The sequence below is a fragment of the Oreochromis aureus genome, linkage group 6, assembly GCF_013358895.1.
Source record: "Oreochromis aureus strain Israel breed Guangdong linkage group 6, ZZ_aureus, whole genome shotgun sequence".
NCBI lineage: Eukaryota > Metazoa > Chordata > Actinopteri > Cichliformes > Cichlidae > Oreochromis > Oreochromis aureus.
In genome coordinates this window covers 24,430,170-24,447,870 of record NC_052947.1, presented here as the reverse complement: position 1 = coordinate 24,447,870, position 17,701 = coordinate 24,430,170, and the positions used below count along the sequence as shown (strand labels likewise).

Here is a 17,701-nt window from a genome sequence, read left to right as displayed (position 1 = left end):
ACTCTGTTTACCCCATAAGCAACCAGCCGGTACAAGGATTTGCACACTTCACACTGTGTTTTGGAAAAAAGAAAAAAGAAAAAAAAGATTTTCCCCAAATTTTAGTCAGAAACAAAGAAGAAAAGAAGGATGTTCAAATGTAGACAAACTCCAGTTGAAATGAGAGATGGCTGAAAAATAATCAGCACCCAGCTCACTTCATTGTGTTTTGAGGCCAGATTTTAAGAGAAGTTAGTACTCCACTCATCTGTAGTATAAGATATTTATATAAAAGTCAGTAATTGCAAGTCATGTGACGTGTGTTTACAGTGAAATAGTTGCTGCTGTGCCAGAGCATCTTTAAACTTTTGTTTTCATTCTTTATTGTTTCAGTCATCATAAAAAGTACTCTCCCTGTTAGCTCTACATATCAGGACACAATTAGAAAAAAAAATATCCTCACCAAGTCTTAAAATGAGGTAAATACAACCTCAGATGAACATATAACATATTACACTGTGTCACTTTTTATTTCACAAAATCTAAGCCAAAATGCAGACAGAACTTGTAGAGTCACCTTTAGCAGCACTATCAGGCCACTCACATGCAGTTTCTCAGTCTCTTACATCATTGTGGAGGAATTTTATCCCAGAGTTCTTTACAGCTTTGCTTCAGCTTACTGAGGTTTGCTAGCATTTGTCTATGTGCAGCTCTCTTAAGGTCCCATCACAACTTTTCAGTTGGGTTGTGGTCTGGACTTTAAACCATTGCAACACCTTGATCCTTTTCTTTTTCATCCAGCCTGTTGTAGATTTGCTGCTGTGCTTGAGATCATTGTCCTCTTGCATGTCCCACTAGCTATGCTTGTCTCTAAAATCCTTTGCTTTACAGAGGAGCTCATGGTTGATTCAGAGACTGTAAGGTATCCAGGTCCAGTGGCTGCAAAATAAACCCAAATCCTCAAACTTCCACCACCGTGCTTGACAGATGGTATTTTTGTGCTGATATCCTATGTTTGGTTTTCACTAGACATGGCACTGTGCACTATAGCCGAACATGTCCACTTTGGTCTCATCCGTCTGAAGTACTTTGTTCCAGAAGTCTTGTGATTTGTTCAGATTCAACTTTGCAAACCTGTTCTTTTAAGAAAGAAGACGTGTTATCATGGCAGCCCCCCCAATATAAATCCATACTGTCTCAGTCTTTTTCTAATTGTACTGTCATTAACTTTGGAAATTAAATGTGACTTTAGTCACATTTAATATGCTAACTGAGGCCTGTAGAGTCTGAGGTGCAGTTCTTGGGTCGTTCCACCTCAAATCAACACAGGCCTTTTGCTGATGAAACTAAAATTTCACAGAAATCATTATATATGTTTAAACTCTGGACATAAATTCTTTATGCAAATCACAGATGGTCAAGCAGAAAACGCTCTAAATGTTGTCTGATTTGAGATGGACTGACCCTCTTGGGGATTTTAACGGTAACCTCTCTACTTTTAAGATTAGGCTTAAGCATAGATTAAGCATATAGTTAGGGCTACATCAGAATGAAATGTCTCTTAGTTTTACTGCAATACGCTTACGCTGCTGGGCCCTTCCCATGATGCACTGTTTCTTCTTCACTCACCTTTTTACACTCACTATGTGTTTATATACCTCTCTGCATTTAATTATTAGTTATTTTTATTCTCTGAAGTTTTATTCTCTGATTCCACAATGTATCTTTGTCCTGTCCTGCTGCACCTCTCTGAGCCTGATTCTGCTGGATGTTTCCTCCTGTTAAAAGGGAGTTTTTCCTTCCCACTGTCGCCAAAACACTTGTTTAAAGGGGTTCATATGCCTTTTGGGTTTTTCTCTGTATTATTGCAGGGTCTTTACCTCACAATATAAAGCGCCTTGAGGAAACTCTTGTTGTGATTTGGTGCTATATAAGTAAAATTGAATTGAATTGAATTCCTCTACACATTCCTGCAAACTCAACCTTTCATGGGGGAGGGGGTCTTAGGGGGGTCTTAAGTTAAATCCTAGTTAATTTCTGAGTTTGGGTGTCTTTGTATTTTGGTGTTTTAACTTGTAAATTCTTAGTTTTCAGAGAGCATTTTTAGTTTAGTAACATTGTGATACTATGGGCCACATGTACTAAAATACAAAATACGATATGAGTGCAATCTCCAAATTGCGATCATACTCAAAAGTGTGGTTAATTTTACAGGTGACTTACAAAAGTTGCGCCGTTTTCTAAGGATAGGAGGCATCAGGTCATTTCAATAAGAAATGCAAAAAATAAGACGTGCTTTTTTGTGTTGAATATCGGCGCAACTATCAGCAAATTGCATGTCACGATCTGTTAGTAAATCAGTTTGCGTGTTTAATTCAAACATTTTCTTCCCTATATTTTGTGCCTTGAGAAAGAAATTCCCAGGAATACATATGCAATAGGGACAGTTGCAAATATCCTGCAATTCCCACCTCTTACACACAATCTTGTCGCCGTGCCCTCTTTGTAAATACCGATAGTGCTTTTTTAAACATAAATGCCAAAACCCAGTTTGTCTGATGAGACTCATTAGTAAATCTGGTCCTATTTTCTTAGTTTGTTTGATTTCTGGATTGTTTTTAAATTCTTCTTGTTATTCTTAGTTTGTCTAGTTCCTTCAGTTTTCCCCTCTTTCTCATTTTGTTTCTTTTCAAAGACACAAAGTGCTTTGACAGACAGGCAAAAGCAGGATACTCAGGGGGTAAAAAACAGAGACCCAGAGTGTGATGCCAGCAAACAGTGATGAGGTTAAAGCAACAGTAGGGTTAAAACAGAGTGAGAAAAAAATCACAGAAATGCCAAAATGTCAATATAAAATAATAAATACCAATAAAAAGAATAAACTCAATAAAAGAAATAACAGTAACAAACAATAAAAAGATAATTGAAAATGATAAAAGGACAATAAAAGACAACTGCACATAAAAGGACATTTTTGTGTCTATGTCAGAGTGTTTTATTAAGCCATTTAAAGAAAATTACTCTATTCTGCAAGTCTCATCTCTTCGGCAAAGTTGTTCCAAAGCTGAACAGCCCTGATGACAAACGCACAGACGGCTTTAGATTTAAGCTTCGGCGTGATGATCTAAGGCTGCCAGGGGGTTTGCAATCCCAAATGACATTACAGGGTTGTGCTTTAAAACTGGCCAGTAAAATGCAGAAATCAATAAATCAATTCTAAACCGTACAGGAAGCCAGTAGAGAGAAGCCCAGACTGGGGTTATGTTTTGCTCTTTGCTAAAGCCGGTAAGAAAGCAGCTGCTTTCTGAAGCAGCCGGGACTGAGATAGGCACTCATTACCCCAGAGACACAGACATGCAGTAAAATACCAAAAATATTGAGGTACTGACATTCAAATCCTGGGTATTTTCAGGTAGTTTAATGAGGCACGCAGTGGCCTGAGCTTCCATCAGAAATGCAATTTATATAATATACACATAAACCTTTTCTGACCTTTATGAACTCGTGATAGATCGCCGATAGATTTAGTTTTCCTCCGAAACGCAAGCCTTTGTTAAATAAGAAAACAAAAGGGTAGGAGTAACGCAGAGAATAAATGTCAGTGATGAATATTAATAACGCCTTATGTTAACATACATGAGGCTTCAGTTATAGACAAACTGTCATATTTGAACCTCAGAAACTGTCATTTTCTAAACTGACATTGTCAGATAGCTCTTCTTGTCGGCTCTGGTCAAATAGAACCGCGTAATTAAGGGATTACTTGTCAGACAGTGCACATCTAGAAAAGCTTTTCATCATCTGTCTCGGGTTAAAGCAAGCTTAAGCCGTTATGGATTTTCCCATTTTCACATAAATAGCTTTATAAATGAACGTTTCTATCTGGATGTGAAGTTTGTTTGTTTGCCTGGCAGGCCCCTTATCTCCCCTCGGGCTCTGGTAGCTCACTAAAGACCAGACTCAGGTCGAGACTAAGGAACTTCTGGTGTTAGTGCTACAACAGCGGCTTTATCCTGCAGGAGGCGGGATGAAGACAGATACAATAATTGCTTCCTTTGCTCTTTCACTTATTCCCTCATTTGTTGACAGTATAGATTCAGTATGAGCAGCCTAACCCGGACAGTTTACACAGTTCAGTGTTGAAAGCTGAGAATGTACAGTAGAGCAGGAGGGGGAATGTATTTTTGTGCCGTTTAGCATGGAGCTCCACTGAAGGCTTAATTACTTCAGCCTTGAGCCAGCGTGAACATGTGTGCCAAATCTGATGAAACTTTTTCATAGAGGGGAAACTTGGATACATACACTCACTTTAAGTATTCCTTCCTAACACCGGGTTGGACCTCCTTTCGAGTTCTGATCTGCCTTAATTCTGCCTTGCATAGGTTCAACAAGCTGCTGGAAACAATCCTCTGAGATTTTTACCCATGTTGACACAATAGTATCACATTTTGATTTGATTATGTAACCTTTTTTTTTTCCTATTTTATTTTAGTGTAAAGCACTTTGGTTTTAAGACTGGAAGTGTTTTTAAAAACTTCTGTTGTTCAATTTTGGTGAGCCCGTCTGAATGTAGCCCCAGTTTGCTGTTCTGGGCCAACAGTAGCGGCAGCCAGTCTGGTCTTCTGCTGCTGAAGCTCATCTGCTTCAAGGGTCAACGTGTTGTGGATTCAGAGATGGCCTTTTTGCTTGCTGTGGTTGAAATTATTGGTAATTTGAGTTACAGCAGTACGGCCAGTCTCCTCTGCCCTCTGATGGGATTATCATCCACAGAACCGAACTACATGCCTACACGCATTGAGCTCCCGCTCTGTGATTGATTGATCAGGTATTTGTGTCAACCAGTAACCACTTTTTTTTAAGGTATCCTTAATAAAGTGGTCAGTGAGTTTTTATAGATGTACATATGTCTGATTGGGTGAAAAACCAGAAAACATAATAAAACTATACAAGGCCAAGCCTATAAGCATCCACAGGCCCATGCCTGTTTAGTGTGAGGAGCTCACTACAAAGAGGAGAGAGCTGTAGGCATCTTCTGTTCAAATACATTTGTAATGATCGGGCAGTGATATTGATCAATCTTGCAACACATTCACTTAGCCAGCAGTTTATTTGCCAGCTTTACTTCCTGGCTTTGGCTGCAGCTGCTGTATTACTTATTTAAATTCATCATATTTGTTTATGATTGTGGCTGCTGATCAGGCCAGAGCGTATACTTGTCAGATCCGTCCTGCAGTGCTAGACAGCAGCTCCAGAGTGAAGTGGACAAACACAACCCACCATCCTCCTTATTTGGTCAGAGAGGAGGCTTTTTATGTGAATGTGCAGATACTTTAAGCACTGTTGTGTGATCACTTGATTGCAGTTAGCCATATATAATATAACAGCTGGGATAGGCTCTGCCCCTTTGTGACCTTGAAATGGACAAGTGGAAGAAAATGGATATATAGAGGGATGAATGAATTTTACCAGATCAGGCAATCAGTGGTTACAGTTTTGGTGAAGAAATGAAATATTTTTGGATTCTGAACTGACGGTGATAGATCGGGATGGCATTTTTACTTTTTGACATTTAGCTGACAATTTCATTGACAAAATAATCACCAGAATTATAATAATAATGATCAGCTGCGGCCGTAAATACATGACAGACACACAGTTGAAATGCCATTCAACCCGAATGTCTCCTTTGAAGTGAATACATTTCTCACAGGCTCCGTGTTACATAACCTTTTGCAATGCCGTCTGGGTGATAATAGAGCTAATAGTGTAGGCCTCTGTTTTTATTGTAGTACTGCTGAGATGAAAATCATTTGAGAGCTATATTATTGTCAGAGGGTGTGGGAATGAACTCGGAGAAGCATTTTCTCCTGGCAGTAAGTCTGAATAGATGTCAAACCCATTACATCTGACCCCTGACGGTTCGTCATATCCTCACAGTAAATGTTGAGTGGGTGCGGAGCAGCGCTGGTTCCCATTTTATGCCACTTCTGAGTCAGTGGAGTTTTCTATTCCTGTCACAACATGTGGGCCTCTGCAGAGCGTGCAGTCTAACATCCATTGTGCAGTGGGTGTCCAGTGAAAGGGTATTATGCAGAAGTAGCTGCTTCTAGTTTAAAATCCCAAGGAATCGATGCGAGCTCATCTTTATCTTTCACTGGGGTGTATTTTGGGCAAAACTTTGAACTGTTAGTCCTTTCAATTTTGTCTGTGAATAAAGGTTATTACAATCATTTGTCTGCTGTTTTCTTGATTAATCAGTTTATTGTTTGGCCTTAAAAATATCTCAGTGTTATGGAGAAGGTCACGTTTTTCTAAAGCCCCGTTTAATGTCCTCCAGTGTTGGAGCACAGCTCATAAAGTTCTGTTTGCTATCTTAGCAGACCAATAAAAGCCTCCGCCTCGTCTCCTCCAACTAAAACACTGATGTGATGAAATAGTTGCAACACCCATCTTCCCACATCAAATCACTTTGCTCTTCTTAGACCAGTCCCCTCAGCTCCCTGCAGTACTGTAGCGGCACAGGGCGTCCAATCTATTAACAAAGCCATTTAACTTTAGGATTAAGCCCCGTCCTCAAGCAGCAGCACAATAGCCAAGGAATATTCCACCATTATCACGCTCCCATGAATCTCCTCCTCGTGTCCTAACACCTCGTGACTCTCTTCACCAAATCATGTAACTATGAAATAAGGAATAGAAATGCTGTGGGACTTCCAGTCGCCCTGTCTACCTCCTCCTTGTTAACAAATTTTAAGTTGGGTACCTTAAAATTCCCGGAGTGCTGAAAAAAATAACTTGAAACTTCGACTTATAGATGTCAAAAAGTTTTAATTTATTTATCTTTTCTTCCTCAGTGGCTGAAGCAAGCTTCCATATCTGTCAGACCATGACACTGCAAAATCAAAAAACAGTATTATTACAAAACAACCCCCCATAGTTACAAGTCCGCAAGAAACAAAACATTTCACAATAATATTTCATCAATTCGAATTTTAAAGTAAAAATCAACTACTTTGATAATTAGGTAATATTTCAAGTTTGTATTTAATTTTTAAGCAACAATAGTAAAAAAAAATCAACCATTAAAAACAGTCAAAAATCACTTCTTATTTTTTGAACATGGACTACGGGCCATAATTGCATTAAAAAAATGACAAAATACTGAGCTTCCAAAATGTTCTGATGTCCTTGAATTTCAGGAATTGTTAGAAATGACGTTAAAAATACATATTTAAATGTCCCAGTACTGCAGTTGATGTATATGCTAGGGATAGCAGACAAATTACCTAACATAGTAAAACTGATGGACCATATTAATATAACCTTAAAATAATAACAGCCAGACTCACCCAAAGACTTGCAAACATATTCATTCTGGTGCTAACGTTATCAAATTTCCCATCAAGCTTTTCGCTCGACACCCTGTCTCGCTCTCTCTCTCTCTGTGCAGGCTTTTTAATTGGCTCGTGCTTGATGACTTAATTGATCGCCTTCGTGTTCAGGTGAGGCCCTCTGCGCGCACGCGGGCACGAAGCGTCCATTCCGGCGATGTCTTGCAAACAGAAAAGAGGAAAAAGTATATTTTTATTTGTGGCAACTGTTTATTTTTACATGTTTCAGTTGTGTTGTTCAGTAAGTTTAGGGCAGTGGGAGGATGGTTTTACCGCTACAGAACGGGAGAGGATTAAACAGGACAAAACTCTAGCTGGACAGCACACCGGGACAGGATACGATGATCTGCGCGAATCTAACGAGCAGGGACTTCACAAGCTTCATCTTCAGCCTGGATCTGGAGAGCCACACCCACATCTCAGTACACCAGAACTTAAGAAGTCGGACGTCAAATTTGTGCCCGAGAGTTTGTCTTGGAATATTGGGAATGTTAGCGTGAAACCAAAGTCCTGGACTCCAGAGTCCGTACATGGACATCAAGCAGATTTTACAGGTTAACCTCAAACTCTTATTTTATTCACAGGTGTTTTATGTGGTGAGTAAAGGCTGGCGCTTATTAAGCCTTTAGTTGCTTCAGTAAGAATTCCTTTGAGTCAGTTTGGGTTGGTATGAAGACCAAAATCTTCGGATATAGTAAGGATACCCATATATCTACAGCACACCTGAAAGCTAAACTGTGAGCGACTTGCATTCTGGGAAATGTAGGGTGCAGCCAGCATGAAGGATAAAACAGTCATTTCTGCTTCTGCTACACATTTCTATCATTAACAAACAATACCCAGCACATCTAATGACTGCTATGCCAAACTGGGAGGGTGATTTAAGAACAAGAACTACATCTTTAATGTGTATTTGGCTTTTTAATCCTCTAGGTTTTCAGGGGGAGGTTTTGGGCCTGTCTTCTGAGTCCAGTACACATTTTTCTGAGTGGCACGCTATGAGTCCTCTGGTGGAGTGTGACGATGATGTCATGATCTTCACTGCCTCCGGTCAAGGATTCACACACCTGTTAGTGGACAGAGGTAAGTTGGTGTTGTTGGAAGAAATGTCTTGTGTTTTTTGTTTTTTTTGCACCATTGTATGTCTCGTTGAATTAACCAGGCTTCTGTTGTTATATTCAGAGAGCTCACCATATGTGATTTCTCCAAATATATAAAAAGGGAAAAACCCAACAGCAATCAGTTCTTTACACTTCCTGTTTCTACAGTGGGAACCTCTCCGATCTCGGTGTTTCAGTTGCCTCCATACTGTGGTTACACTCTGAGGACATCGTGGAGTGACCTTGAGATGATGGTACCGTACGACGCCTGTTACATCACCCAGGAGGTACCAGCGGCAGCATTTGGTGCCCGCCATCATTGTCTCTCGTGGTCTGTGTTAACTGTCCCTGACTTTGTTGTGCTGCTTTCTGTCAGAATAACAGTTACATTCTGCCCTTGCTGTGGTGGGGCACCCCGCTGAAGCTCTCCTGCCCGATTCAGATATCAACTCCTACACCCTCGTTCCCTCTTTCACCACCCTCAGTCTTCTGCTCCTCCTTTGGCATGGCAGTGCAGATCCATGCACAGGAGAAAGATATACCTGCACTGGGAGTGAAAGGTTTTTTGTTTCGTTTGTGTGTATTTTATGTAAAGGTCAGAGATAAGATATCTTAATGCTTGTGGTCTTGAAGAATAGTGGAAATGTATGCAATTTTTAAACACTGGTGGTTTTTCATTGTGAATTGAGTAAAAAGAGTATGTTCAATGTCTTGCAGTGAATGGAGCTCTGCATCCATTTGTATCTGAACAGTGTGCGTACTATATTGACTCCCAGTCTGAGGAGCATACTTTCTTCATCTACTCCAGTGCTCCTTGTTTCACCAGTAGAGTAAGTTTTCCTATTTTAACTGAATTACCAGACTGTTGGCTTGCAATAATATCTGCAACACTTCCTTTAATTTTTTTAATTTTTTTTTTTTTTTTTTTTTTTAATATTATTATTCACAGGATGGTCTCCAGCTTGAGCTTGTATTTGGTGATAATGAATACATTCTCTCCTGCCCAGTCACTTCTTGGTTCCCCTATGCACCCTCTACACCTTGGTCTCCACCTTTGTCTCCCGACAACCCTCAGTATCCCAACATCCCGGCATCCACTTCCCCTCCTCCACCTCCAGCCCCTTCTCCACCTCCAACCCCAGAACAGGCCGCAAAATTTCCAGACTATCCTGACTACAGCTATCCTGGTCTCCAGTTCCCCCAGCTGCCCCAGTTCCCCCAGCTCTACCTTCCTGGGCCACAAGCCAAAGAGCCACCTCAGCCCACTGGTGACAGTCCTCCTGGACACCAGCCAAATTTTCCTGGGAAGTCACCTTATTCTTTTGGCTCCTTGAAATATCCACCTTCTCACTACCATTCTCCAGTCATGGTGCTGGCCAGGCCTGATCCCAATCCTGGTCCACTTGAAAATGGACAGTTTCCACATCAAGTGCCTAATTTACCTCCTCAGTATCCATTTGATTACTCCCATATGTCATTCTACTACCCAACAGTGACAACAGCTACAACCACTCCACCTCAAACCACCACCACTACTGTTCCTCCACCTACAAAACCAGCCAAACCTCCATCACATCTTCTTTACCCTCAGTACTATCTTCAGATGCCTTACTATCCTGAACCAGTAAACCAGCCACCTGCTCCTCTGCCTCCTGGTCCACAATATCCTCCTCCATCTCAGTCTAAACAGCCTATAGGTCCTCCAGCTTCTTCTTACAGCTCCTATTATGCTTATTGGCCAGTGTCCTACCCAGAACCTTCTGCTGCTCCACTTGACCCTATTAAAACCACTGCTTACAACCCCGGCTTTCTCTCAAATCTGTTTTACCTACAACCAGCTGAATCTCCAACACCTGCCAAAGAGGAACCTCAGAAACCAGTTCCACAAGAGATCTGTCGGCCTTACAGTCACACAATATGTAGCTATTATCCTTATCCTTACCATGTTTATAATACTCTCTACCCACCACACTACATTCCACCCCACCCCCCTCTGCCTCAGTATCCAGAGATTCAACCACCTGTGATGACACCAAAGCCTACCACCACCACTACTACTCCTCCCACCACAAGCTCTACAACCCCAGCTGGGCCCTCTCCATGGACTCCTAATCTCCAGTGTATGACTGGGAGGATGGTTGCCTTCCTGCCTTTTACTCACCCAGACTCTATACAGGTCAAAGGTTGGTGTTTGTCCAAACATAAGAGCTCTTTGTGTTGGCAAGTGGTTAGATAAACAGACTAGCTGTGACACTTCATATTATTTTATTGCCAGCTGCCTCGGTTAAAGAAGAAATCCTAGTACATTTGTGATTTGTGGTCTTGAGGTGCTGCCGAAGAAATCACAGCAAAATATACTTAAAAAAAAAGAGTCAAATATTAACCGTAACTATAACTCATGACTAAGTATTTAACTTGGTGTCATGTTTGCTGCATTAGACATACACATTGTGCAATTATTTAAGGGGAAAAAAATTCCCAGTGATGTAGAAGTCTCAAACTTACTAAAACTCATGTAGCAAAGATGAAACATACAATGGCTTTAAAGGATTTTTTTTTTTTTTTTTTTCTCCCCCCCCTCAAAGATTTCATTTTTTTCTAGTGGAAGGTTCGACACAATTTGTCTTATTCACTTTTTGTGGAGGCAGTGGCGCTCTGACTCAAGTACATTTTCCTGTGGAAATTAATTTCTAACCAGACTCTGACCTGTTTAAATGTTGTAACATTTAAACCTTTCAAACATGGTGAAACATTGTTTGTTTAGCTTCTGTATGTTTTTATTGTTGCATTCATAATTAATCAGTTATAGTAAGGTAAGAATTTAGAATCTGACTTTCAGAACAAGCTGGTTTGTTTATTGTTGTCACCAGAGACATTGGAGAAAACCATGGTCTTAAAATAAGCGCGCATTTACGTCTGAAATAACGTATCTTTTCCCAGATGAGCTTAGAAACACTGTCAGTGTGTTTGAATTGGGTTTTACTTTCAAGATGAAAAATGTTTGTATGTAATATGCAATTATGTAACTAATATTGGTTCCTACTCCAGACCAAACAAACGTCTGGACTTTCCTCTCCAGTGTGGCTCCATTCTGCAGGTACATGCTACAGATGACTGAGGGCTTTGGGGTAATTCTCCACTCTCCTCTGCCTGCCTGCCACAGCCACTTACAGGTGGGATCAGTGCTTTTAGTCTGTCATTCTTGTGGCTTTTTGCATAGTTGCTTTAACTTTGTGTTTTGTAATGGGAGCATAGCACACTGATTCCCAAAATGTCAACTGTGTGCATTATTGAAAATGTCTAACTTGCAAAATAAGGCAGCCGTCGTATATCTCTTTTAATTGCCTAATGTTGCTGATGCTGCAATGTCCAACTTCAGTCGTCTAGTCATTGAATTGGAATGAGACGTCGACATGCATCGGTCAGACACAACTTTAAAACCACCTGAAATGTTGTGTAGGTTCAATTTATTTATCAAAGCAGCTCTGACTTGTTATGGCATTGACACCTGACCTCTGTCTGCTCAGATTGTAACAGTGTTTAGGTGGGTGTTGTCATACTAATGAGCCAAAAGGATGCCAGGTTCCAGCAGGTTAAAGAGAACATAGCATTGTAATGACATGATCAGTGATCGATGTTGCTTCCTTTACCTGTCAGTGGTTTTGTTCTTGTGGACGGTCGTCTTGGATATGCAGGATAAAATGGCACATGCACAAAAACAAGGCAGCTCAAAGGGAATCCTTGAGTACTGTGATATTCAGTGCCATCACAATGACAGACTGACAAGAAAATTATGCAAGTGTTGGTTAAACTGTTAATTTCTGAATCTGTTGCCTGGTTGCTTTCCATTTTTCCTTTGTTAAATTTTCATTACTCTATGAATAAATGGATGGGCGGGGGGAACAAATGCACAGATGAACTGCAGTCCTCTACAGCAACATGGCAAGATATAAAGTTATTTTGAATTGCTGATGATGGCAGTTTGCACCATTTGTGTTGTCACTACAGCAAGTCCTGCTTGCATATAGAACACAGCCGGGCGGTTCTTCCTAGTCAGCAGCGCATATTTATGATTAATCCCATATGGACTATATGCAGCACTGGCTCTGCATGCATCTGTGTTGGGTGGAGTTTATGTTCTCTTCAACCCAACTGCTGAACTGTTTTATGACCTTCACTGGCAGACTTTATTTTTGAATACAGGCGCTTGAAACTATGCGTGGTTGCTCTTATTGATTTTTATCTCTCTTGCTTTAGACTCCCACGACCATTTCCTTACCTCTACGGTTTTGGGACTTCTCCATGGCGCAGTACAGGACTCTGGACCTGCAGTGCCCATTTCAAAGCCCCTCTGACAATCCTGCTACAGATGCCCCACTCACCACACCAACCCCACCAAGCACCACCAAGGTTGGGATCGGCCCGTTTGCTGTTCCAAAGCCTAAAATCTTCTGCTCTTCTCATGAGATGACTGTGGAGCTCCCCTCTGGTCCCATTTCAGAAATAGTTGTTAAAGGTGTGTGCGTCTGTGTGGTGGTGTATACGTTCCAGGTGCATATGTTTGCCATCATCTCTGCATGAGTTGAATACTACATGGTTCAGGGGCTTTGGTTTACTGTGAGTGGGAGTGGCAGACTTGGTCTTTGTTTTGACTGGGGAGTGCTTAAACGGAGCCCCTTCAGCCTGCTGAGATCTATAATTGTGCCGCTTTAAAGTGCACACAAAAATAACTTGTTGTGCGTTTCCAAATGTATTTTTCAGACATCAGGGGGAACCAGATGAACCTCAAGGATGTCCCAAAGCAATGTGGGTACTCTGCAACCAAAGGCAAAGATGGCAAAATCCATTTGAATCTACAGTTGCACTCACGCTGCCACATGAGTGTGCAGGCAAGTATTGACTTGGATTTCACACTGAGCACATGACCTTTTTGTATAATTGACTATTTTATGTGCCTATTAACTCTTGTATAAACATTTTTCTCTAAAAGGGTACGCTATACATCATCACTGTCATCTACATGACAGTAAATGGCAAAAAGGAGTCTCAGTTTTCCTGTCCGGCTGCCATCTCGGGGCCCAGGCAAGGTAGATAGACTTAATATTTACTCCTCTGAAAGGCTGTTCAATTTGCCAAAGGTTGTTTTCTCCTGGCCATTCAGAGTTATTTTAACTGTGTGGCTGACATTTGTCGTGCTGTCCCTCAGAGTGCAACCTTCCTCACGAACAGCGTCTCCCCTGTGGATCCGGCTCTCTATCCCAGACACAGTGCCTCTCCATGGGCTGCTGCTTCAACAAGCACCCCCCTGCCTGCTACTACCCCATGGATGGTGAGCTGCAGTCTGCGTCCCCACTGGCTTTTTCACACCACTTAGCTGAGTACATTTGAGATGTTTTGGGTACAGAAATGTAAGCGCTACAGCTGCTGGATGTGTGAAGAGGGATATTCAGGGCCAGCGCAGCATGATTCAAGCTGGCAGTGACACAAAATGTGAAAAGGGTATAAGATACCTTGGGTCTCATTATCAATTGCCTCCTGAGATTTCTGACCTTTGGTTCATCTGACCTTTACATAACTGTGCATGTGTATCTGTGTTTGTCTGTTTGCATCCCCCTCCAGAGTGCACTATTGACCGCCACTTTGTCTTCTCTGTGCCTGCCTCCATCACGGAGCCCCCTCTTTCCCCCGCCCTGCTTGTCGCTGCCAGCAACTCCACCTGCAGACCTCAGAAAGTGACTTCGGACTACGCCTTGTTTAAGATCCCGATGGATGGCTGTGGGACACGCAGAGTGGTGAGATTTGACCAGTGTGAACATTTACTTCAAATATTTAGTGTTTCCTATAGTTACTAGAGTGCTGATTTAATGATTCTATAGCTAATTGGGGAAAATATAGGAAAAGTCCAGTTGTATTCCATGATTCCTTTGGTTTGCATTAAGAAATTCCTTTTCCCCATCCTAACAGATGTTGGGGGAAACTGTTGTCTATATGGTAGAAATCATCAACATGGTTCAGGCAATCAGCCTCAACTATGGCACCATCACAAGAGATTCTCCTGTCAGGTCAGACCCATATTTACCTTTAATATGCCCACAGTGTTCACAGAAAGCTTCTGTCATGTCACTGAAGGATGGAGTGAATAACTCCATGATGGACAGTTTGGTGGATGAATAACATGCAACAAAGATGAAGAAATGACAATAAATGATTAAACTGTCTAGATATTATTTATCACATCTCCTCTCTTAATTCTCAGGCTGCTGGTGGAGTGCAGGTACATGCCAGGAACCATTCTGACTGTGAGCTACATAGTTAAAACTCCCACCCTCGGTCCTGAAATTCAGTCCTACGGGGCATTTGGAGTTCAGCTAAGGATTGCTGAAGGTAAATTGTACTAATTTCAAGACAAAATGCTTTTTAATATCAAATAACCATTCAACACTGGTTGGGATGGCTTGAAAAATAATTTAATAACAAACAATTGTGGTAAAATTCTATATTTAGGCATCGTATGAATGTCTTAAACTGTATCCAGTTCAGCTTTGAGATCTTGTGCTTGCTTATGAAAGAGTGAAATGCTAGTCCTATACACCTACACGGCAGATGACCAGTACAAAAGCTACTACCCACAGTATCACCAGCCCTTGAAGATGATGCTGGGGAAGCCTCTCAGTCTGGAAGTGCGGCTCCTCAACTCTCCGGATCCCACTTTAGTTCTGCTGGTACACTTCTGCGTGGCCTACCCCCGCTCTGGAAAAGCTGTGTGGGTGCTGCTGTACAATGGGTAGGTTTAAAAATGTGAAAAGAACATAGGAGGGGGAAAAAACTGAGCTCGGAGGAGGAGGAGAGGTCCGTAGGAGTATCAAAACTTTCTTCTCACAAATATTTGATTTTTACATGGAAAGTAAAACGTGTTATCACATTGGCTCTCCACTATTCCACAGATGTCCCAACCCTTTGGACCCAGCCCCGCCACGGGCTGTTCTATCTCAGCCACTTTCTCCTGATGCTCAGACCCGGCGCTTCACCATCACAACCTTCCAGTTCCTTCCTGATGGTGAGTTTAAGGATCTGGATGAAGAGGTAAGCAGGAACACACCCTCTTGAGTTCTGCACATAATGGTTTTGGGCTACTCTATTGGCATGTAAATACTTCTGTAGGCCTAGGATTGTATGTTAAATTGGGATATGACATTTAAAATGATTTGCAGGTACTGAGAGGAGTGGGGGGGGGGGGTTGTGTTTTGTTTTTTTGGATGCCATGGGTTTGTAAAATAGCACACCTTTCTGTTAGCTCAAACCTTACAGAGACACAGACCTGCATGTTAAAATCAAACTTGAAATGATAAACATGATTTCATAATGTCCTGTGACATAACAGTTGACACGTATACATGTACAACAATTGTTCTGGATACACTTATTGGGTATAAACTGTTGTTTTAACACATGTTAAAAATTACAAGTGTGACTCCTTGCAAGGAAACTGTAAAAACATGAGGGGTGACTCGGGACTCTTACACAGTACAGTTTCCAGGCTTCCTGTCTTAATTTACTTAAAATGTGAACAAATGTGTGCTTGTAGACTTTCCATTAGTGCCAGTTCAGACGAGTTATCTTTTCATCTAGTGGAAACGTGTTGTCTGAAGACGATTTGTGGCTATATCTCTAAATCTCTTAGGCAGCATTCCTAATGAGATGTGGAGGAGCCATTTTGTAAGCTGCAAATTCTGGCCCCATCTCAATTGCCAGCAGCTGTTTGTAATATTACGCTGCACACTCTGGAGACTGGACACAACATTAAATCCTGCTCTACTTTTCTTCCCTCTCAGATCTACTTCATGTGTTCGACTGAAATCTGCTCGCCACGTGACGGTCCTTGTGTTGAAGGATGCTTTGGCCAGTGACGGTGAGGATAATTAGCGCTCTGTCCTCAAATCACCCAGCACACTCTTGTGAACTCGGGTGGATCGCAACAAAACGGCCATGAATGAACTCCTTCACAAGCCGCCTACTCTACGAAAACAGCCGGAGAGCCAGTAGTAGCTACAGTTCCATATGACAGCAGGACAATGTTTTAGTAATGAGGAAAGTTTTGAATTATTAATTCAGACTGAGCCATTTCCTGTTTTTTCAGTTAGACCACAGTAAATGCATGAAATTAGCCAAGATGATTGTCTGACCAGTAACACAGCTGTGTTTATGTCTCGTTTATATACTTCAAAGTTAATTTCTTAACCATTTCTTTGCCTTTTCTTTTTCAGGCCTCAGCCATCACTCTTAACTACCAATAAAAGCTCTCAAGTAGCATGTGTGGGTATTTTAATTTATTTTAAACTGACAGCCATTAGCTTTTACAGTAGGAAGCAGCAGTACATCAAAAAAAGTGGGAGGCAACTTTGCGTGGACATGCTATCATTGTGGAGTAGACTGAGCCCACATGGGGTCTGCCTTGCTTTGTTAAACTTTATGTGGAACATACTGTAGGTTTTATGTGCATGTTTAGAGCAGGATGACTGGAGGCTATGCACGAAGAATGAGGTAGAAACCTCAGCGTGGACAGAAATGACATGCTTGACCTCATTACAGTGTGAATGTTATTCATGATTATTATGCAGCTTCAAGTAGTAATGCAACTGTGACTGAACACATTTTACAAAAAATCGACCATGTATGCCAGGAAAAACCTACTGATGGCACTTCCCTACTCAATTTGAGTACTTAGTACAACCCCGCCCCCCCAGAAAGAGGCGTCAAACATGAGACCCAATGGCCAGAACTGGACTGGCAAAGCCTCCAATCTGGCCCACTGGACAACTTTGGAGAATGTGGTGGTGGACCTCTATTTTGGACAAAGTACTACAGGTTGTTTTTGTTTTTTTCCTATTGATGCGGGCCTTCCCTACACCCTGATAATTTCTTGAGTTTAGTACATTTACATACAACTTTAATCTTAGAGTTTTGCTGACAGATTTCTTTCTTCTACTACAGCTGCATTTCTTTATCATGTAGGGAAAAACTGAGACATCCTGTTAACTTCAATTATTTTCCTTATAATAAAATATCTTGGAGATTGTATATTTTAGTTTCTGTACACTAAAAGAAAGGGGCGTTTCACTGGCCTGACCCACATAAGATTAGCCTGCAATGTAAAATGAGTTTGACATCCCTGGTCTAAGCACTTTGTCTAGCGTTCACACATGTGCCGATAGATGCATTAGGACCAGCTCG

The 17,701-nt window shown here is 41.4% G+C and overlaps 1 protein-coding gene across 2 annotated transcripts; it reads left to right on the top strand.

Moving 5' to 3' along the window:
- The first annotated feature begins 7,458 nt into the window (after positions 1 to 7,458).
- Positions 7,459 to 16,778, top strand: LOC116321348. 2 transcript variants are annotated; one of them, XM_031741156.2, is made up of 18 exons: positions 7,459 to 7,924; positions 8,304 to 8,453; positions 8,639 to 8,757; positions 8,847 to 9,030; positions 9,188 to 9,300; positions 9,420 to 10,653; positions 11,519 to 11,643; positions 12,728 to 12,986; positions 13,232 to 13,359; positions 13,461 to 13,557; positions 13,677 to 13,799; positions 14,090 to 14,262; positions 14,435 to 14,532; positions 14,727 to 14,854; positions 15,074 to 15,254; positions 15,415 to 15,553; positions 16,303 to 16,379; positions 16,735 to 16,778. In XM_031741156.2, the coding sequence occupies exons 1-17, from the start codon at positions 7,528 to 7,530 to the stop codon at positions 16,375 to 16,377; spliced, it is 3,723 nt and encodes a 1,240-aa protein (XP_031597016.1). In that variant the 5' UTR covers positions 7,459 to 7,527; the 3' UTR covers positions 16,378 to 16,379; positions 16,735 to 16,778. The 2 variants fall into 2 exon arrangements, 1 of the variants encoding a protein (XP_031597016.1); XR_005613266.1 differs by lacking the exon at positions 16,735 to 16,778 and having other exon boundaries at positions 15,103 to 15,254.
- Positions 16,779 to 17,701: the final 923 nt, after the last annotated feature.

Bases quoted from the DNA above. Each gene is read 5' to 3' on its own strand.
- LOC116321348 (XM_031741156.2), top strand. From the start codon at position 7,528: ATGTCTTGCAAACAGAAAAGAGGAAAAAGTATATTTTTATTTGTGGCA. The intron at 10,654-11,518 runs GTTGGTGTTTGT...TTCCTACTCCAG, and splicing joins AGACTCTATACAGGTCAAAG to ACCAAACAAACGTCTGGACT. The intron at 14,263-14,434 runs GTGAGATTTGAC...CCATCCTAACAG, and splicing joins GCTGTGGGACACGCAGAGTG to ATGTTGGGGGAAACTGTTGT.